The sequence below is a fragment of the Colletotrichum scovillei genome (genome assembly GCF_011075155.1).
Source record: "Colletotrichum scovillei strain TJNH1 chromosome Unknown Contig00009, whole genome shotgun sequence".
Lineage (NCBI taxonomy): Eukaryota > Fungi > Ascomycota > Sordariomycetes > Glomerellales > Glomerellaceae > Colletotrichum > Colletotrichum scovillei.
In genome coordinates this window covers 966,206-986,906 of record NW_023336267.1, presented here as the reverse complement: position 1 = coordinate 986,906, position 20,701 = coordinate 966,206, and the positions used below count along the sequence as shown (strand labels likewise).

Sequence of the window (20,701 nt, the reverse complement as noted above, 5' to 3'; positions counted from 1 at the left end):
TCGAAAGGGTGCTTGGGTAGCTCTGTAGTAGTCTCAGCATTTGTTGGAGTACTCTCTTCTGTGTTTGCCATGCTCTTTCTGTCTTCTTGTTTCTTCCTTCCTATTCGGGAGAATCTTATCTCTCGGATCATCATTGGTCTGAAAACTCAATGGTGGAATTCATAAAGGTAGCGGGTAGTCTCTTCCCACATTTTCTCGTCACTCCCATTGTCTATCACTAAGGCATGGGCGGACTAAACTCCGGCTTAGGAAACCGTTTCGTCGTTGGGAAAGGGGGCAAGGAGGTAGGTAATAGGGTAGGAACAGGTGGATATTGTCACATTCTAGCTTCTACCTTAGAAGTCTTGAGAATTGACACCATGAGGCTAGGGTAAGAATTTCATTACTATTACTAGAGGCGGCGCGGGAAACGGGATGATCGTCCTTCCGTTTGAAGGATTTGTGCAAACCGACAGCTAGCTTCGTGATCGTCTCTTTGGCGTTTTCATCAGACTCGCTCGGAGCTTGCTCCAGCCAGTCACTGCTATGACGGGTTGTGAAAGGGCATATGCAGACACACACACACAAAATCACTCGGCATCGAGTGTAGATCCTCCTTCTCTCCACCCTTTCTGATTTCACTTGGAAAGGGAAGCCGTTTCGTAGGGCGATCCATCTAAGAGGTCGAACCTTGAAGAAGACAAGCGATATGCGGAAGGGCGTCTATCACTAGAAGAAAAGGCGTGATGAGAGAGAACGGGTGGCACCCCTCCCGCGCCGCTCAGCTTGCCAAACCTTTCGATGCTGTTTATTCCCCTCCCCGCGCCTTACCGCCTTGAAGGAGGAGAAAGGTGCTTCGATTGTGCAATTGAGAAGGGCGTGGGAAATTCTATATTGTGTGATGTCTTCCAACGATGGACGATGGGGGCGTATAGGGTAGGTAGACTTACACCGTTCCCTATTCATTGTCCATATCGGACCTGTTTCTGTTTATTCCGTTGAATGGGGGTTTGCCCCTCTCTATCCACTCTCTTACCTTCACTACAATGTCTTGGGTTGTTTGTTCCTGCGCGAAGATCCCTTCTAGCGCTTCTACGTTGGATTCCACCTAGCCTCTTTCGGTGCATGCCCTCTCTCCCTCTCTTCATTGACGAAACCACACCCCCCATACTCCGTAGACGAACGGTAAACAAAAAGAGAGAGCAAAACTCCGCGGACGCCCGGCTTACAGAATTCGCCGGGAAAGGCAACCACTCCGACGACTGCCGCGCGGGCGGATAGCCACCACCTCCCCCCCCCCCCCGAGTCAGGAACACCACGATAGCTGTAGCTGGGCTGCCTACCTACCTCAAACTCTTGCCTCTTTTTTTTGTTCCTCATTTCTACAAGCAGCGATGAGTAGGGTAATTCAGGTCGGCGAAGTGGGACATTCGTCACAAGCCACCGTTTCGCTGTTCTTGGTCCGCCGATGAGTATTTCCATTACCCACGTGCTCAACAGTTTTGCCGGCGCCTTTCTCACGATATTCACTCAAAAGTTTCGCCGCATGTGGGATGTTCTCCGAGGGATTACGTCTTTGCACACCTCTATTCATCTTCTCTCCTCCCCTACCTCATTTATGAAACCTAGAGGTAAAAGAAGAGGGATCTAGAGACAAGCTGAATTAGGCTTCCATCACGTAGTTCCCACGCCCCTCGCCCCTCTCTCACCATTCCACACGATACCTGTTCGGTTCATTGATCCCCGAATCACAAGAAGGGGGACTATCTCGCCTCCTCGAAAAGAATGATACGACTTCTTTACCACGTGTTTCGGGCCAGGCACACACGCTTTTAGCTTCTCAAGTGCCGTAGAAAAGTCGAATGATTTCCTGACGGAGAGCTACCTTTGGGGCTGGAAGTAGAAGACATTGGTTGTTTTGCCGGATGTGGTTGAATTTGCCCACGATGGCTTCACTTGGGGACGTTTGACCTGCGCGGATTGAATTCCGCGAGAACGTGTCTGAAACCAGAACGTGTGCGGAAGTGGATGGGCCTGTTGTTCAATATCCCTCACTCGAGTAATCATGTGCTTCATGGGTATCATTCAGCCGCAACACTGCGGCTTCTTACTCCATCTCGAATTACTCTTGCGAGACGGAAAGGTAGCTTCTCATGTAGCCCCATCACTAAGTCTTAGGTCCAGTTGATATTGATCTTATTTACACCTGTGCTTCTACAAATTGAAGAAGTCCCAAGGGTGATGAAGCGATAACGTTCACACCAACTTCCCCAAACCTCAGACAGATATACGAGACAAGCTTACCCGTAAAGTCATCTTCTCAGTAATTCCCGATGATTCCCTATGGTCCAAAGGGAGAAAACCATCAAACACCGTTTCCAATAATTCCCCCCAGCTGAACCACCCTCCCCCCTTCGCCTCTAAAGCCACAACATTCCAAACCACCTCCATCGCACGCTAGATACTCACACACTCTCTTCCCCGTGTCACAGAACACGATCTCGAACGCTCCTCCCCCCTCTGCCCTGCATACGCCAAACCCACCTCAAAATCATTCGACGCAACAAAGGGGGCGGCGAATCGGGTATCCGTCTGTTCCAGCACGATAAGCCGTTAAACTCCAGCGGTGGCCCCAGGTAGTATAGAAAGCTGAGGAATGGACGGCGCGGATGTACGGGTAAGCTAGCTAGCGCGGAGATATTTACATCTCCCTTTGAAAAAGATTACACCGGCCAAAACTTTACATGGTCGGATGAACTGATCCCTCTCACCCTCCCATGATCCAGTAGCTGACACCAGAACCGGGGGTCTAGGCTCTCATGCACGAAGGGTTTCGTCTCGTCTCAACACACCTTCGAGCTATAGATCTGGAGCTTATGCAGTAAGGGTCTTGACGCCGTTCGAACTCTACAAGACGGGAACGAGACTATACAGAAGCATTGAGATAGCTCATACGCCAAAAACAAAACCTCGTAAAGCAAAGTCTAGAAGCATCGATTTCTTCAAAGAGTCGACGGCCCCCCCTTCCCCAGATATACCTCAGACAGAACACAAGACAGGTCATGATTCTTGCTTGTGACATTATTTCCAGCGGCAAAAGGCAGAATGCCAAACGAGTTTCTTTTGTTCCATTAACCTGCCCTACCGAAACCGACCGTATGCATCATCTTACTCCGTACATTAAAGTTTACGACAAAAGAAAATGGAAGAAGTCAAGTTGTCCTCCTTTGTGTTTGTGTGTGGGATGGTGTTTTTGTTCTGCTTGTTCTTTCTCTCGTTATCTTGGGGGAAGGCTGCCTCCCCCAGTTATCTGGTGGCACATGGACTGGACAACCGGTTGATGGTCACGTCCCACGATGTGTAATGTGCCGCTGAGCCAAACGCAAAGTGTCAAGACGTACACATCATCTCTTCCTGTCGCAACGTCTCAATGCCCTGACAACCCATCATGTGTGACTGTTGTGCGCATCCTTACATCCGCAGACGTGTCAAACTGCCAAGTGCCGAACCGAACCGGTTACCCACGATTCCCCAGTTACCTCTTACCAACATGGCCCGATGCACAGTTGGCCATGGTCCCGCCCCCTTCAGCGGATAGAATGGTAAAAGTCTGCTTTTGTGTAGGTGAACCTCCAATGACCAAAAGGGAGACAAGCATATTCTCGCAGTATCCTGAAAACCCGATAGGATACTGATCATTGAGTCTGCTGTTTGCCCTAGGCCGGCCCCCGAAGAAAAAACCTCTTTCCCTCTCTCCCTTGTGTAATGAAGGTATAATGCAAGGACCAAAAAGTGATATGATTAGAAGCGGCCGAAGCGCTGATGCTGCATCGGAATCGCGCGCTGGACCACGGGGAACTCCTAGTTGCCGTAGTGTCCGTTGATGCGGCCGCTGCTTCTGATGGTCTGGCCAGAGTGCTGGTCGGGGTAGGTCTCAAAGTACGGGTGGTTGCAGGCGGCCTTGGCCGAGATGCGGCTAGCGGGGTCATACACCAGCATCATCTCGAGAAGCTCAAGACCCTCCGCATCAAGGTTCGTGCAAAGCGGCAGAGACTCGTCGCGGATCCACTTAGGGAAGGAGCTCTTGAAGTCAGGGTAGGACGTGACACCGGGCCAGACATCCTCGGTCGGCGTTCCGAGCGAGCTGGGGATGAGTTTAGCGACGTGTACAGAGTGAAACAGGGGCTTCTTGTCAGGAACACGTACCGGAAGATCTTGAAGATCTCGTCAATCTCGGAGTCGCCGGGGAAGAGAGGCTTGCGGGTGCACATCTCGGCAAAGATGCAGCCAACGGACCACATGTCGACGCCGGTGGAGTACTGGCGTCCACCAAGAAGAATCTCCGGGGCACGGTACCATAGGGTGACAACCTCGTGGGTGTAAGTGCGCAGAGGAACACCGAAGGCGCGCGCGAGACCGAAATCCGCCAGCTTCAGGTTGCCGTCTCTATCGATCAACAGGTTCTGGGGCTTGAGATCGCGGTGGAGGATGCGGTGGGAGTGACAGTAGCGAACGCCGTCGCAGAGCTGCCACATGAACTTCTGGATGACGTTCTGGCCCAGGCCGAGACGGCCAAGGTACTCGGAGCTGCCCTCGGGAAGGGCCTTGCCGCGACCACCATCGTTGACGGGGAGAGACTCCATGTACTTTTTGAGGTCGAGGTCGAGGAACTCGAAGACGAGGTAGAGCTTGTGGCCATCGGCGTGGACAATGTTGAAGAGGCGCACGATGGTGGGGTCGCGCATCTCCTTGAGGAGGGAGATCTCGCGGATGGCGGTGGAGGGGACGCCCTCGTCCTCGGCCTCCAAGCGAATCTTCTTCAGCGCCACAATACGACCGCCATTGAGAAGGTCTCGGGCCTTGTAGACGACACCGTAGGTACCTGCAAAAGGAAGGTCAGGTCAATATTTGTTTGTGACGGGTGACAGCCGACCGGTGTTGCGTCATGTCATTCTGAGTCGACTGCCCAGGATGGCGTTGTCTGGGGCTTGCTTACCTTCACCGATCTTCTCGAGCTTCTGGTAGTTCTCCATGGTTGCAATGCAGCGTAATCCGGGAGATCAATTTGCAGAGAAAGAGACAAACAGATTGATTGAGTCCGATCGCAGGGTGGTCCAAAGAATGTCGAAGGACGTTGTCACGATCGGGGCGGCCTTTGTTGTTCGGGTGGACTTAGGTTCGTTGTGTGGTCGGTCACCTCGAAGTGTGGAGGGGCACAGCTGAGGGTCTCTCCGGGGCAGAGAGTGAAAGACGGGAGTCCAAAGGGAGGAACGTTGTCGTCGTCAGGGGGGCAACAAAGATGCACCACAAGAAAAAAGGCAGGAGAGGGAAACGCAGAAAAGTCGAGGGTCGAAGGGCCGTTACAAGGGGAGAATCTCCATGGGGTGTTGTCGTCGATGTCGGTCGCAAAAGGCCCAGGCGGGATGGGCGTTTTTCGTTTGGCGGATTGGGCGATGTTTTGTGGTGCTAAAATTGCAATCCGTCGTCGTTGTTTACTAGCAATGAAGAAAAACAAGGCGCGATCTGATCTCACCCAACCAAGGCCGCTGGAGGGAAGGGTCGCGTCCGCGGAAGGTGGTAGGGTGGCCTGGGCTCCCCTGGTTATTGGTGGGCTGCCCGCGTACCTGCTGTGTAGAACCCCCCTTCGATAACGAGCTTATCCCTTATCCGATAGCGATAAGGTCACTGCTGATGGTGGGGTCACGGACTGGCTCACTCTTGATTTTGTACCGCAGAGTCACCAATCGTTCTCATACGATGCGAAGACAGAGGAGACGTGAGAGAAAATTGCCCTGTTGGAATATTTCGTCGATGGACGACAAAATTCAATAACACTCATTTAATTTCATATTACCGATACGGCTTTCTCATACACCTCCGAGATCCATTCACTCTCCTCGTCATGACGGCCGAAATTGTCGAGCTCGACGCTCATGAGCAGCCCTCGGAGGCGATGCGGGCACAGTGGAAGGGATACTCCAGAGCAGACCAAAAAGAACTCATAAATGGAGATTCTCTTGATGATCCGAGATCACCAGAACAAGCTGGGAAATTCTCACAGGCTGGCAAGATTTCGGTTGACCAGCTGGCCGCTGCTTTCTCACATTTGGGCCCGCATGCCGTCGACACATCGTCACTCAAAGAAGTTCCCATCTTATATCACCCACTTCTGCCAGGTACTTTCTCGAATCGAAGTAACTTCGAATTAAAGTATTTTCTAACAAATCTGCTCAAGGCCTCCTCATAGTACCGGATTTGGTTCCTCCAGAAGTACAAAAGACCCTGCTCTCACTGATGATCAACCGAGATCTCAGCGTTCCAACACACCAAACCAATCTTCACCTCCACTATGACCTCCCCTATCCAAAGGCCCAAGACGGATCCGCCGAATCCTTCTTCTCATACCCGCCCGAGCCAACGCCCATATTCACCCCCAAGGACCCCTCCGTTCACAAGCCCCTATCGATCAAGCAGGTCATGGAGCGCCGTCTTCACTGGGTCACGCTAGGCGGGCAGTACGACTGGACGAACCGCATCTACCCAGAGGAGCGCCCGCCCCAGTTCCCGTCCGACATTGCCAACTTTCTCGAGACCCTCTTCCCCGAGACCCTGGCCCAGGCCGCCATCGTCAACTTCTACACGCCCGGTGACACGATGATGATGCACCGCGACGTCAGCGAGGAGACGGACAAGGGCCTCGTCAGCCTGAGCTTCGGCTGCGACGGTCTCTTCATGATTGCGCCGAACGAGCCGGACAAGATCTCGGACGAGGCGAGGGCTACGGAGAAGGAGTATCTGCTTCTCCGCATCCGCTCCGGCGACGCAATCTACATGACCAAGGACTCGCGTTTCGCGTGGCACGGCGTGCCCAAGGTCATGAAGGGTACTTGCCCCGATTACTTGGCCGACTGGCCGGCAGAAGATGGAAAGTACGAAGAGTGGAAGGGCTGGATGCAGAACAAGAGGATCAACCTCAACGTAAGACAGATGAGGGACTGATGCCAGAGCATCGAGCCAAAGACAAAAGAAGAGACAATATTGCAAAAGGTGATTGCTCACTACCTGGATTACTCAATTTCTTTTTAGTTCCATGATTATATCCTGGCCCCAATCACTGCACAGTACACACGACCCACCAGTCCCAGACTTTATGAGTGCAACAAAGAGGCCTCAAACAAACCCCTCAGCTGCTCCCTCTCCTTCTGCAACTCCGTCTCCAACCCAGGCGCCAGCATCAACACTCTAGCCTGCGGAATCGTTCCCTCGACAAGGTCGTCCAGGTGTTCCGTACCGAAGCCCAGTTCCTTGATACCGGCCGGCTGATCACCCAGGTCCGCCAGGAACTTGGTCAGCGCGTCGGCCAGGACCTTTCCAGCGTCCTCCTTGCGCACGCGCGAGACGTCGACGCCGAAAGCCTCGGCCGCCTGGAGATGACGCTCGGGATTGGAGGCGCCCGTGAAGCGGAAGACGGCGGGCGCTGTGACGGCCACGGAAACGCCGTGAGGGATGATAGGGTAGGAGACCTTGTATCCCGCGTGCTGGTAGCCCGGGTTCTGGCCCGAGATGGGGTATGACATGCCTGTGTTATCTCATATTAGGGGGGAAATCTTTCGTAAGGGGTGTACTTTGAGGAACATACCGTGGCAGAGATGGACGCCGGCATTGCCGAAACCGACACCGGCGAGCGTCGCGGCGAGCAGCATCTCGCTCTGCGCCTCGTAGTCGTCGGGGTTCTTGACGGCACGGGGCAGGTACTTCACAGTAGCTCTCAGCGCATGGAACGAGAAGACGTCACTGATGGGGTTGGCGCCCTGGTACGCGGGTCTCAGAATGGGGTTCTTGGGCCGGGGCGTACGCTCGTGGTATGGTATTGCCGTCCACGATTCCAGGGAGTGGCAAAGCACGTCAAGACCGGAGGCGGCTTTCACGGCCGAGGGCATCGTGCGGGTGTTGAGCGGGTCACAGATTCCGAGAGTGGGCTTCAGGTTGCGGTGAGCGACGCCCGTCTTGGCGCGCTTGGAAACCAGGTCGAAGATGGCGGTGCCCGTGGTCTCGGAGCCGGTTCCCGCGGTGGTGGGCACGGCGATCAGCGGCTTCAAGGCCTTGTCCACGGGGCGTCCGTTGCCGAGGGGCGCATTGACGAAGTCGAGGAAGGGAGCATCGGGGTAGCACGAGTAAAGGTTCATAAGCTTGGCGGTGTCGATGACGGAGCCGCCGCCGACAGCGAGGAAGGCGTCGGGCGCAAAGGGACGGGCCCAGTCGATGGCCTCGCGGATGCTGCTGTCCTTGGGCTCTACGCGGGTCTGGTTGTAGACCTTGTAGTTGATGCCCTCACGGTCGAGGGCCTCGCGGACCTGCTGCATGGCGAAGAGGCCGTCGACGACGGGGTCCGTGACGACGGCCACGCGCTTGGCGCCCATGTTGGCAAAGTCCATGCCGACTTCTTGCGTGGAGCCGGGGCCGAAGCGGATGGAGGAGGCGGCCATCTCAAAGGCGTACTCCTTCTGCGGGCCGTCTACGGGGGTGGCATAGCCACGTTTGTTGCTCGTCCGGAGAGGCCTCGGCGTGAAGTTCAAAGGGTTGTGGTGGTGGTGATGGCCGGGGTTGGTATGGCAGGGGCATGATGGCGGATGTGCCTGGATTGTCCGCAGGAGGGACACGGCACGAGACGCCGCCTGTGGCCTTGTGTGAGTGAGGGATCTGTCTTGAGAGGGGAGCAAGTGCTTACGTTGGGGATGACCCGAAGTGAGGGCGTCATGGTTAATTGTGAAAGGATATGTGAGCGATCAATGGAATGGTTGCACCGGATAGTCTACAAGATGACGGCTGACAGGACGCTTCACTCTAAGCAAGATGTGAGAAAACAGGAGAGAAGATGTGTGATGAAGCTGCTGCAATGCTATGTGAGAGAAAGCGATGTCGGATTCGAAGTCCCGCGCCTCCTCCGCACAGGGCTCTCAGACTGGACAGGGAGCTTGGTAATGATGGTCACTCCGGGGGTTGGAGCAGCTTCCCCGCATTCGGACCCCACTTGCCGGCCGAGCGATCTGTGTGTGGGGCCCGTTTGCCGAGGTATATGTACCTGATTACCTCCCTTTTCCGTCCGCATTGACTTATCACATCAACGCACTTCTAGACCATTGAATGAAAGTGGGCAGCTTTTGGAGATGCCTAGTTCTAGGCTGCCTTTTGAGGGCTCAATGAGGGTTTAAACACCATCAGCATCAAACGTCAGGAACGCGAGTACAACCGGAGTGTTAGCCCGCGCTGACAGCGCAACGTAAGCGGAGTTACGTCCACAGTGAGGTAGCGGCACCACTTGTGCCAAATCCACCTGCCCAAAGAAGCTGGCCGAAGGAAGTGAAACCACGCGCGATCTCCAGGCATTCGTAAAAGTTCTGGCTCGGACTTCGTTCAACGATGCAATTGGCCAATGGCTCCACGATATTATCCTCTCATGCTGATGCGGCCCAAGTCAATTGGTCGACGCCATTCGATCCTTCATCGGCGAAGAAAGAAAATGGAACTCAACCGTTTACAATATTGCGACACGCCACTTACGTTTGCTGACCATGATGCTTCTACGATTGCGAAGATGTATAAAGACTGTGGTTGCAGCTCTATAACTGGAACCTTAGGAACAGAGTTGTTTGACTTCTCACTTTCAACTTCCACTCTACAGCAACTCAACTGATTCCATCAAGATGGCTACACAATCAACTCCTCGCGGCCGCATCCGCGATGTCCTACCCAACCTCGACCTCGGAAGATGGCCGGCAGGACCCAAGAACTCCATCACCGATATTCCCGGCGTCCTCGCCTCCACACAGAGCATCCGCACAGAGGAGGGAGTCAACACGGGCGTAACAGTCATCCTCCCCCGCCGGGAATGGTTCAAGGAGGCCTGCTACGCCGGCATCTTCCGCTTCAACGGCTCCGGAGAGCTGACCGGATCCCACTGGATCGAGGAGACCGGTCTCCTCGCCAGCCCCATCGTGCTGACCAACTCCTTCTCAGTGGGCGACGCCTACCGCGGCATCTACGAGTACGCCATCAAGCACTACTCCAACGAGAACGGTGAAATCGAGTGGTTTCTGCTGCCCGTCGTCGGCGAGACCTTTGACGGGTTCCTCAACGACATCTCCAAGTTGGCCGTCACATCAGCACACGTCGCAAAGGGAATCGAGTCCGTGACGGACGACCCCGTGCCCGAGGGCAACACGGGCGGCGGCACGGGCATGATCTGCCACTGGTTCAAGGGCGGCACCGGATCCTCGTCCCGCGTCGTGCCGGGGATCGACAGCGAGGGCAACGAGACGACTTACACCGTCGCCGCGCTCGTGCAGGCCAACTACGGTAGGGCAGCCCACCTCCGCATCGGCGGCTTCCCCGTCGGCCGCACGCTCGCAAAGGAGAAGAAGGACACGCTGGCCGAGGTCATGGCGCACAAGGACAAGAAGGACGGCTCCATCATCGTCACCATCGCTACCGACGCGCCCCTGACGCCCATCCAATGCCAGAGGCTCGCCAAGAGGGCCACCGTCGGGCTGGCGCGGGTCGGCGGTTACGGGCACAACCCGTCGGGCGACATCTTCCTCGCCTTCTCTACGGGTAATCGCATTCCCGTGCAGACGCTGACGACGGAGACGCAGGAGGTGGATCCGTTCAAGGCCAAGGCACTCAAGGTCGAGTCGATTGACGACACGAGTATCAATGCGCTTTTGGAGGCGGCGGCGGATGCGACGGAGGAGAGCATCTACAACGCCTTGTCTTCGGCCGAGACCTTGAAGGGTTTCTTGGGACACACGGTTGAGGAACTGCCTCTGGATCGTTTGAAGGAGCTCATGCAGAAATACGCATACGACTCGTAGGAATTTAATCTGTCTACCAAGCAAATTACTTGCCCACTTCTTGAATCGTTTCGGTGGCTGACGAAGTTTTCCATCCAATCTTCGCGTGTGTCTTTCCTGGAGTGATTGTATCCATGATCCATCGATTGTGCCTCACTTCCTTCTCACGAAGCGTCTATTCAGACTTGACCACCCCTTTTCCCTTTCCGGCTAAAGTATCGTGCAGCTCTTGAGGTAGAAGGGCGCTTATGGCCGCGAGGACATTATTTGTCTGCTCCAAGAGCGACTCGTGCGCTGCGGCGCTGAGGTACTCCTCGGTTTGCAAGGTCAAATCGAGCAAATTACCGGCTAGATCGTAGACTTCCATGATGGCGTCTCTGAGCTCCTCCTAATGGGCCCTCCAGATCTCTGGGGTGCTATGGACACTCAAGGGGCGCGCGACGATTTTCAGCCTGTTGAGGAGGCTAAAGAAAGCGTTGAGGCAGTGGACAAGGGCACTACTATACTCTCATGTTAAGCTGTGTAAGCTAGAGACACTTCTTTGTGTACGTTGACTCACGCAGTCTCGGAGAGTCGATTGACGGCCTTCGTGGCGAGTACACGCATCTCCCGCTCCGAGGACTTGGATGGACCACTGCTGTCCGCGCTTTCTTGGATGGCCGCCTTTCTGACTTGGGATGATCCAGAAGACATGTTGTAAACTGTTGCGATAGTTCTGCTAGATGCTGAAATTGGGGTTGGTCGGTTGGGCTTCGATGGTGTTATGAGCACACGCAGGATCTATGTTGAAATTAGAAGCAACTGCCAGAGGTGAACACGTAGGAAGAAGAAGGAAACCACAGACTCGCTTTGAGCTTTTGGGGCTTTCCTGATTTCAAGTACGTAGCATTAAGGCATTGGACTAGGTGGGCAGGTTCCCTGAGCATCGTGATGGAAAGAGTAAGGCGGGTGATATTGTATCCTCATTTAGGCGGGGGCCACGCAGAACATTCTTGCACTGTGAGCGTAAATGATGCCATTGAATAGAGGAATTTGATGTTCTTCAAAGTAGTTTCTCTTTTTATGTGAGGGAATTACTAGAGAATGGCATCAATATTTGTTTCTTTCACCAGAGGACAATTCGTAGAGGTTGAGTGGAAAAGTAGGCGCCTGAATGTCATGCGTCTCTTAACTAGCTTTCCTGAATTTCGACCTATCTAATCCAGGAACTCTGGCTTGGTTATTCTGTGGTCTAAAGGTTATGTACAATGAGTATCCATACGCATATCTTGTTCGTGCAAGACACCCGCCAGGTCCAGATCTCAACTCGTGTCCAGATGCTGGAAAACTCTTCCATATTTCACCAGACCCTGAGCAATGACTTCTTATAACACATTGATTACCATATCAGGCTTGTATCATCTTTTTCTGGTATCAAATCATCAACGACCTCAGGTCCAGATGTTGCTCTTAGACTCGTTTCCCTGCAACTTGAGCCAGGGTCTGCTCCTTTGACTAACTCCGGCGTGCAGTAGTCGCCTCGTTGTACACACGATAGACTCGAGGAAACAATCCAATTCGTGAGCTCAAATTGGACCGCTTTTGCAGAATCGTGAACACCATTCAGGGGCTCAGGGGTAGCAGTGCGAGAATACAGTGCTAAGTTGATTGTGGCACAGCCCGCCTGGCAGGGAAAGCACCCCTCCCCCCGCAGGTCGCTCTGCCCCTCCATTCAAGGCGGTGAGTCAGGGCAAATGAGTCAATGGCACTACCCCGCCGTAGCCAATGCACTGCTGCCCCTCGTCCCGGCATTAAATAATTTTGACTGGTAAAACTTCGATCGCGAGACGCAAGACAAATTTGGTGAGTCAACCTTCGTTTCCCGATTTAACGACGGGAATTCCCCCGCACACCCTCCCCCGGATTCTGTTTCCTGACAAACATCTTGTGGACACAGCAAACCGCAATCATGGCCGACTCAAGTGCTCCCGAACCCCCCACCGAGCAGGTCAAGGACCTCAAGGTCGAGGAGACCGCCAAGCTTCTCAAGGATGAGGTCACCGGCGAGATGGTCTCCAAGACGGAGCTGAAGAAGCGCCAGAAGGCCCGCGAAAGAGAGGCTGCTAAGGCTGCGAAGGCCGCCGCTGCCCCTCCCAAGCCTGCTGCTGCCAAGAAGGGCAACGCCGAGGCCGACGAGAAGAACCTGGACCCCAGCCAGTACTTCGAGAACCGTTCCCGCGCCATCAACAAGTGTGTATTTCCACGGAGGAGAACAGACGTGATAAAGTGGTTGCAATGGCTGACAAGATGACTTTAGGCTGCGCGAGACCAAGTCTCCCAACCCTTACCCCCACAAGTTCCACAGTGAGATCTGCAAACACCATTATCCCTGGACTTTTATACTGATACCGTTGCAGCCGACTACGACTTGCGTAACTTTGTCAAGGACTTTGGTCACCTCAAGTCTGGCGAGCATGACAAGGAGAAGGTCGTCCGCGTGGGCGCTCGTATCTACAACAAGCGTGCCTCCGGCAACAAGCTCTTCTTCTACGATATCCGTGCCGAGGGCGTCAAGGTCCAGGTCATGGCCCAGGCGCAAGAGGTTGCAGAGGGAAGCCCGTCATTCGAGGACCAGCACGTCCACCTTCGCCGAGGTAAGCGTTTCTTCATTGGGTGGGAATCACAAGATACTGACCACGCTTAGGTGATATTGTTGGTATCATCGGATACCCCGGCCGTACTGCACCCAAGTCCAAGATCGAGAAGGGCGAGGAGGGCGAGCTCTCCATCTTCGCGACCGAGTTCATTCTCCTTACCCCCTGCCTGCACACCCTCCCCGACGAGTACTACGGCTTCAAGGACCACGAAGAGCGCCACCGCAAGCGTTACCTTGATCTCATCATGAACGACAAGAGCCGCCAGATCCTCATCGCAAGATCCAAGATGGTCACCTACATCAGACGTTTCTTCGACGACAGGGACTTCATCGAGGTCGAGACACCCATGATGGGACCCATTGCTGGTGGTGCCACCGCCGCCCCCTTTAAGACCCACCACAACGATCTCGACATGCAAATGTTCATGAGAATCGCTCCCGAGCTCTACCTCAAGGAGCTCGTCGTCGGTGGCCTCCACCGCGTCTACGAGCTTGGCCGTCAATTCAGAAACGAGGGCATCGACTTGACGCACAACCCCGAGTTCACCACCTGCGAGTTCTACCAAGCCTTTGCCGACGTCTACGACATCATGGACCTGACCGAAGAGCTCGTGAGCGGCCTCGTCAAGCACGTCACTGGCGGCTACAAGACCAAGTTCCACACTCAGCACGGTGAGGTCTACGAGGTCAACTGGGAGAAGCCCTGGAAGCGCTTCGAGATGATTCCCGAGCTCGAGAAGGCCACGGGCGAGAAGTTCCCTCCCGCCGACCAGCTGCACACTGCCGAGACCAACGAGTTCCTCCAGAAGGTCCTCAAGAAGATGAACCTCGAGTGCTCACCGCCCCTGACCAACGCCCGCATGATCGACAAGCTTGTTGGCGAGTACATTGAGGAGCAGTGCGTCAACCCCTCCTTCATCTTCGGCCACCCGCAAGTCATGAGCCCTCTCGCCAAGTACCACCGCGACATTCCCGGTCTGTGCGAGCGCTTCGAGGCCTTTGTGTGCAAGAAGGAGATTGTCAACGCCTACACCGAGTTGAACGATCCCTTTGATCAGAGACTGCGCTTCGAGGAGCAGGCCCGCCAGAAGGACCAGGGTGACGACGAGGCCCAGCTCATTGACGAGAACTTCTGCATGTCTCTCGAGTACGGTCTACCGCCTACCGGTGGCTGGGGTATGGGTATCGACAGAATGGTCATGTTCTTGACCGACAACTACAGCATCCGTGAGGTGCTTGCCTTCCCCTTCATGAAGGAGGAGAAGCAGGGTGAGAAGAAGGCCTCCGCGGCTGAGGTCGTCGGCGTCAAGCCTGTCCCCGAGGAGGGAATTGGTAAGTGTTTTTCTGCTGCAGCAAGGGTCTGACTAACAATGCATCACAGCCCACAAATAGAGAGCTCTCGAGATGGCTGGGATCGGATGTCAAGACGAATCGCCCTGTATGATTGTCTACGAGTGACGCACGCGGAAAAAGAAGAAGAAAGTGTACGCCCCCAGTGATATCCGGCAGACGTTCCATAGTCTAGAGTTGAGCTTCTATTAAGAAAAAAAATGAACAAAAGGTTTTTGAATGGGATAGACTTGAGGTACATAATGACCGCCTCAAAGGGCTGGCCGTGTCCATCCGTTGTTGCTACAGTGTTATACATATCTACTTGCTTTTGTGTGTATCGTACGTGCCATAATGCCAAAGAATGCTGTCGCTGCCATAATGCAGTTAAACCGAATAATGTAAAATCTGTAACTCTGTAGGGAGTGGGTCGCAAGTCATTGGGAAAATGAACTCGGGCCTAGGATCGCCTGCTGTACTTGATAGCCTTTGCCTTGGCCTTCATCCGCTTCTGGATCATGGCCAGAGTGGACTTTGGCACGCGCAGACGGTGTCCGAGGACCAAGGCGCCAGAGAGCAGCGCCAATGCGCCGGCTTGGTGCGCGGCGGCCAAGGGCACGGGGACGATGTAGATGAGGGTGCTGATGCCGAGGGCGGCCTGCATGAGGACGAGGTGGACGGTGCCGAGGACGCCCTTCTTGACGTTGGCGGGGAGGGCGGCGGCGACGCGGCGGGTGCGGGAGTAGGCGAAGAGGGAGAGGATGGAGCAGAGGGTGGTCATGGCGAGTATGCGGTGGTCGAGCTGGACGGTGCTGGGGTTCTCGAGCATGTTGCGCCACCAGAGGTCGGAGCCGTCCTCCTTGCGGGAGTAGAACTTGTCCCAGAGCTCGCCCGAGGGCGGGGTCAGGCCGAGGCCCATGTAGGGGAACTCGTTGTAGATGAGGCCGGCGTCGAGGCCGGCGACGAGGGCGCCGGACATGGCGGTGGTGAAGACGAGGGCGACGAGGGCGAAGGAGAGGCGGCGGAAGGTCTTGATGGCCGGGTTGCGGAGGGCGGCGAGGGCCTTGTTGGCGGCGGCGGGGTCGGCGAGCAGGCGGCGGGTGCGGAAGACGGTGAGGGCGGAGAGGAGCATCCACGAGTAGCAGACGAAGGCCGTGGCGAGGTGGGCGGTCAGGCGGTACTGGGAGACGCGCGGGTGGGAGCCGGGGGCGAAGAGGTCGTCCTTGAGGCCAGATTTCACCATCCACCAGCCGATGAAGCCCTGGAAAGCGATGAGGCAGGAGATGCCGCAGAGGTTGACGGCCATCTTGGGGGTGACGCGGCGGCGGGCGATGAAGTAGAGGGTGGGCAGGACAAAGGACATTCCGATGAAGCGGCCCCAGAGGCGGTGGGACCACTCCATGAAGTAAATCTTTTTGAACTCGGCCAGGTCCATGTGCGGGTTGAGGAGCTTGAACTCGGGGGAGGCGCGGTACTTTTCGAACTCGGATTCCCAGTCTTCCTGGTTCATCGGGGGCATGGAGCCGGTTACGGGACGCCATTCGGTGATGCTCAATCTGCATTGGAAAAGGGGATTAGCTGCTGCATCCCTGGGAAGCAGTCGAAGAACGGGAGGGAGAAGTATCATTACCCAGATTCAGTCAGTCGTGTGAGGCCACCCCAGACGACGATGCCAAAGACGCTGACGGCGCTACCGACGAGCCAGTATCCCACAGACTTGGAGTTCGTCTCAGGCCACGCCCTCTTCTTGGTGGCCTTCTTGGCCTTGGCCACAGCCTGCGCTGCGATCGAGGCGGACGGCTTGTCTGCGATGACGGCGTTGCTGCTGAAGTTAAGCGGCGCCTTGGTCTGGGTGAAGCTCCGGGCCTGCTGCTGGGATCGTACGATGGTGTCGAGGACGCGGGACGGGGACGAGCGCCATTGCGGCTGCTGGCGCTGGCATTGGCGGCACACGAAGAGCGAGGGGGATGCCCTCACGGCGAGCCTCCGCAGGCCTGGTGCGAACGAGGCCATGGTGGTGGTGATGGTGTTTGCGGTGTTTCCAGAGCGCAATTGGAGGTGGAGGAGTGGATGTTGTAGGTATATATGAATCATAGAATAAATTATTTTGGAAATCCAGGGCAGCCGAGTGGTCGGACTTCCCTGGCTGGTCAGTTCCGGGTCCCTTCGGCTTGATCAGTGTACAAAGTGGGCCCACTCGTTCGATCGCGCAAAGGTCCCCTGGACTCTGGAGTCGGCCTGGACGGTCAGTGGACGCCGGTGGGCAGCGGCGCGGAACAGAAAACTGGGGACCACTGGAATCCGACACTTTGAGAATCGAGCAGGGGTCCGGGCCTTCGATGTTTGCCCCGCTGTAAATTTCTGGTTGACCGCCTTGCGCCCACCATGGCAGAATTTGAAAAAGTTGCCCATGCTCGCTGCTTTGGGGAACCACGAACTGTGTGTGTGCGCTGCAATCCGAGCTGAGGCGGGACAAGGCCGACGACTTTTCGACTTTTGTTTCGGCGTCACTTTTTTCGCTACCAAAGTCAATTTCTATTTTTCGTCTGCTTTGAACACACAAGATGCCCCCCGGAAGGCAATCCCACGGGCGACAAGCCCACGGCCGACCTCTGCTCTCCAGCAAGCCGGCGGCAAAGACCTTCCGCAAGTCGAAGAACAAGGCCCAAGTCAAGGCCCTCGACGCCTTCACCACCGCTTCCGAGCTGTACGCGCCCAAGGAGAAACGCACACCGCGCTTCCGTGAGATCGAAGCCGCGCCAGAAGCCAGGAAAAAGCGCCGCGCCGCCGACGACGATGACGACGAAGATGGAGAGGACGACGAAGACGAGGATGACGATCAGCCCAGGCGGAAGAAGGCCAAGCCATCCTCTGGCGGTGCAGGTGGGGACTCGGACGAGTACCAGAGTGACAGCGACGGAAATGAGTGGCACTACGGCGTCAACGAGGACGAGGATTCGGAGCTCGACAGTGACGAGGCCTTTGGCGATAGCGATCGCGAGGATTTCCAGGGCTACGCATTCAGCGGTAGCAAGGGCAAGAAGAAGAACCAGGTGTGTGGCGAACGAAGCATTCTGATATGCCCACGAGAGAGTTTCCACAGCTGACTGAGATTACACAGGACGATTCGGAAGAGGAAGACGATGAAGACGACGACGAGTCCCTAGGCGAGGACGCGATAGACCTGGCCCAAGCCCTCGACGAGTACGAGTCCGACGAGTCCATGGCGGACCAGGACGGCCAAGACGACTCGGACGCCTCAGACTCCGAGGCCGAGAGCCCGCCCTCCTCGGACGAGGACGAAGACGACCAGGAAGCGGACCCCTCCAAACTCGGCGATCTCCAAAAGTTCATCGCCGGCTTCGGCGGCGGCGACGACGGAGACAAGGACGCCGCCCCCACGAAGCAGAAGCAAAAGATCAGCTTCAAGGACCTCGGCCTCTCCGGCGTCAAGGACGCGCAGATGCGGAAATCCGTCAAGCTCATGGCCAAGGAGGAAAAAGAAGCGTCCCGCCCCGGCGCGGGCAAGAAGCTCGAGGTGCCCCTGTACAAGCGCCAGCAAGACCGCCTCGCGCGCGCGGCGGCCTACGAGAAGGCGAGCGAGACCATCGGCCGGTGGCAGGAGACGGTGAAGCAGAACCGCCGCGCCGACCACCTCGTCTTCCCGCTGCCGCAGAACGCCGCCGACGAGGGGCTCGACAACCGCGAGCTGCAGGCCATCACGGCCACGAACTCGACGGGCAACGAGCTTGAGCAGACGATCCTCAACATCATGCAGGCGTCCGGGCTGGCGATGAACAAGCAGGAGGAGAACGCGCGCGCGAAGGCCGAGAGGGAGGAGGGCATGTCGAAGGAGGAGCTGCAGGACATGATCCACCAGCGCCGGCGCGAGCGGGAGCTCGCCTCGCGCGAGACGAAGCGCGCGGCGCGCATCAAGAAGATCAAGTCCAAGGCGTACCACCGCGTCCACCGCAAGGAGAAGGAGCGCGAGGCGGCGAAGCTCAAGGAGGCCATGGCCGAGAACGGCGACGTCGAGGTCGACTCCGAGGCCGAGCGGGATGCGCAGGACCGCGCGCGGGTGCTGGAGCGCGTCGGCGCGAGACACAGAGACTCCAAGTGGGCCAAGCTGGGGTCGTCCAACAAGCGCGCCGTCTGGGACGACGAGTACCGCGCCGGTCTGCACGATATGGCGCGCCGCGAGGAGGAGCTGAGGCGGCGCAAGGAGGGTCGGACGGGTGATTCCGACGGGGAGGAGGAGGAAGAGGACAGCGACAGCGAGGATGGATCCGAAGATGAGGAAGGCACCGGCCGCCGTAGCGGAAAGGAGAACAGGAGACTTCTGAAGCAGCTCGAGAGCATCGACAACGAAGAGGACGACGGCCCCAAGTCCGACCTCATGAAAATGAAGTTTATGCAAAAGGCCGAGGCGCAGCAGAAAAAGGCAAACGACGAGCTCATCGCGCAGATCCGTCGGGACCTGGACTCGGGCGGCAGCGATGACGAGGAGGAAGACGAGGTCACGCAGGTGGGACGCAAGAAGTACGGCAGCGCCGCGCAACCCGCCATCTCGGCCCCGGCGCTGTCGAGGAAGCAGAAGAAGGCTGCCGCCGCCGCCGCCCGTGGTGACGACGTCGACATGGAAGACGGCGACGATGTCGACGACTCGCGCGTCAACACGGGCTACTCCCTCACAGCCGAGCCCTCGACGACAGGCTCAGCCTGGTCCTCTGGCCCGCGCAAGAAATCCGCAAAGACGGGCGGCAAATCCAGTGGCGCGCGCGTAGAGGACCTAGACAACTCCCTCGCCATCACAGCCTCCTCCTCCAAGCCTAAATCAAAGTCAAAAGCAAGCAAATCATCAGCAGCAGCAGCCGACACCTCCTCCTCCGAAGACTCCGATTCCGACTCCCCAGACTCCCACCTGCCCCTCGCCATCCGCGACATCTCCCAGATGGACAAAGCCTTCGCGGGCGACGACGTCGTCGTCGACTTCGCGCGCGAAAAGGAAGCCATCCAGACCGCTGACGACGACAAGATTGTCGACAACACGCTGCCTGGATGGGGCGGCTGGGTCGGCGACGGCGTGAGCGCGCGCGAGAAGAAGCGCCAGCAGGGCCGTTTCCTTACAAAGGTCGAGGGCGTCAAGAAGGCGAACCGCAAGGATGCAAAGTTGGAGAGGGTTATCATTAGCGAGAAGCGCGTCAAAAAGGTATGCTTTCTCCTTTCCCGCTTTATTCCAGACTACTTTCTGGCATCTCTCCTTTCCCTCATCTCTCGTTTCGATACTTCCAATTCTCAGTGAGATTCCATTGCTAATATTGTTTCGTAGAACGACAAGTACCTCGCTACCCAGCTCCCTCACCAGTTCGAGTCCAAGGAACAGTATGAGCGCTCGATCCGCCTGCCCATGGGTCCGGAGTGGGTCACCAAGGAATCTCACCAGGCGGCGGTCAAGCCGCGCGTGCTCAAGAAGCAGGGCATCATTGCCCCCATGTCCAGACCGACAATGTAAAGAGAGAAGTTTTTGGGGGACTAGAAAAGCAAACGGGGTGGACACTGGGTGTTGGATACAACCTATTTTCTTATTATTACATGCTACTACCCCAGATAGATCACGTCATGGCACTCTCTGTCTTCAGGACCATAGTTAAAGGCGTCAAGGGCAAATACAAAAAAGTGCAATTCTTGGTTCTTCAGACGATAATGGTATATTCTCTCTCTTATTCGGAACAAAGACTAGCGATTACGGACCTTGCGAACCAATGATTTTTTCTTTCTTTCTCTGTTCCTTTGCTCCGTTCAATTTTCTCCGTTTCTGCGGAGAGACCTGAAAACCTTGGCCTCACAAACGAAAAAGCCACACCAAGGGAATATAATACAGTTCGGACTACGTACACAAGGGAAATGC

General features: G+C 56.1%; 7 protein-coding genes across 7 annotated transcripts; 4 read left to right on the top strand and 3 right to left on the bottom strand.

Moving 5' to 3' along the window:
* Positions 1-3,196: 3,196 nt before the first annotated feature.
* On the bottom strand, positions 3,197-5,467 carry HER10_EVM0005732 (cell division control protein 2). Its single transcript, XM_035475337.1, has 3 exons — positions 4,976-5,467; positions 4,186-4,861; positions 3,197-4,123 (listed from the first exon to the last, which is right to left on the bottom strand). The coding sequence occupies exons 1-3, from the start codon at positions 5,010-5,012 to the stop codon at positions 3,841-3,843; spliced, it is 996 nt and encodes a 331-aa protein (XP_035329380.1). The 5' UTR covers positions 5,013-5,467; the 3' UTR covers positions 3,197-3,840.
* A 414-nt stretch (positions 5,468-5,881) lies between these two features.
* On the top strand, positions 5,882-6,978 carry HER10_EVM0005493 (alkylated DNA repair protein AlkB; the record flags this gene model as incomplete). Its single annotated transcript, XM_035475107.1, has 2 exons — positions 5,882-6,155; positions 6,215-6,978. 2 exons carry the CDS (start codon positions 5,882-5,884, stop codon positions 6,976-6,978), a joined length of 1,038 nt encoding a protein of 345 aa, XP_035329359.1.
* A 149-nt stretch (positions 6,979-7,127) lies between these two features.
* On the bottom strand, positions 7,128-8,737 carry HER10_EVM0005068 (iron-containing alcohol dehydrogenase; the record flags this gene model as incomplete). Its single annotated transcript, XM_035474693.1, has 3 exons — positions 7,128-7,558; positions 7,619-8,654; positions 8,708-8,737. 3 exons carry the CDS (start codon positions 8,735-8,737, stop codon positions 7,128-7,130), a joined length of 1,497 nt encoding a protein of 498 aa, XP_035329295.1.
* An 896-nt stretch (positions 8,738-9,633) lies between these two features.
* On the top strand, positions 9,634-10,872 carry HER10_EVM0009089 (peptidase family S58). Its single transcript, XM_035478588.1, has one exon. The coding sequence runs from the start codon at positions 9,684-9,686 to the stop codon at positions 10,848-10,850; it is 1,167 nt and encodes a 388-aa protein (XP_035329808.1). The 5' UTR covers positions 9,634-9,683; the 3' UTR covers positions 10,851-10,872.
* Positions 10,873-12,777: 1,905 nt separating this feature from the next.
* On the top strand, positions 12,778-14,856 carry HER10_EVM0006245 (lysyl-tRNA synthetase; the record flags this gene model as incomplete). Its single annotated transcript, XM_035475836.1, has 5 exons — positions 12,778-13,058; positions 13,126-13,172; positions 13,226-13,462; positions 13,513-14,796; positions 14,846-14,856. 5 exons carry the CDS (start codon positions 12,778-12,780, stop codon positions 14,854-14,856), a joined length of 1,860 nt encoding a protein of 619 aa, XP_035329445.1.
* A 397-nt stretch (positions 14,857-15,253) lies between these two features.
* HER10_EVM0003417 (cytochrome oxidase assembly protein) lies at positions 15,254-16,806 on the bottom strand (the record flags this gene model as incomplete). The annotated part of the gene is made up of 2 exons (XM_035473092.1): positions 15,254-16,349; positions 16,424-16,806. The coding sequence occupies 2 exons, from the start codon at positions 16,804-16,806 to the stop codon at positions 15,254-15,256; spliced, it is 1,479 nt and encodes a 492-aa protein (XP_035329081.1).
* A 551-nt stretch (positions 16,807-17,357) lies between these two features.
* Positions 17,358-20,305, top strand: HER10_EVM0006017 (uncharacterized protein; the record flags this gene model as incomplete). The annotated part of the gene is made up of 3 exons (XM_035475615.1): positions 17,358-17,846; positions 17,915-20,002; positions 20,123-20,305. The coding sequence occupies 3 exons, from the start codon at positions 17,358-17,360 to the stop codon at positions 20,303-20,305; spliced, it is 2,760 nt and encodes a 919-aa protein (XP_035329412.1).
* Between the last annotated feature and the right edge of the window lie 396 nt (positions 20,306-20,701).

What these genes read in the sequence shown, in the direction of transcription:
- HER10_EVM0005732 (XM_035475337.1), bottom strand. Translation starts at nt 5,012, where the DNA reads ATGGAGAACTACCAGAAGCTCGAGAAGATCGGTGAAG. An exon ending in GCTCGAGAAGATCGGTGAAG is followed by an intron (nt 4,862 to 4,975) that starts GTAAGCAAGCCC and finishes TTCCTTTTGCAG; the next exon opens with GTACCTACGGTGTCGTCTAC. An exon ending in GAGATCTTCAAGATCTTCCG is followed by an intron (nt 4,124 to 4,185) that starts GTACGTGTTCCT and finishes ACTCATCCCCAG; the next exon opens with CTCGCTCGGAACGCCGACCG.
- HER10_EVM0009089 (XM_035478588.1), top strand. Translation starts at nt 9,684, where the DNA reads ATGGCTACACAATCAACTCCTCGCGGCCGCATCCGCGATGTCCTACCC.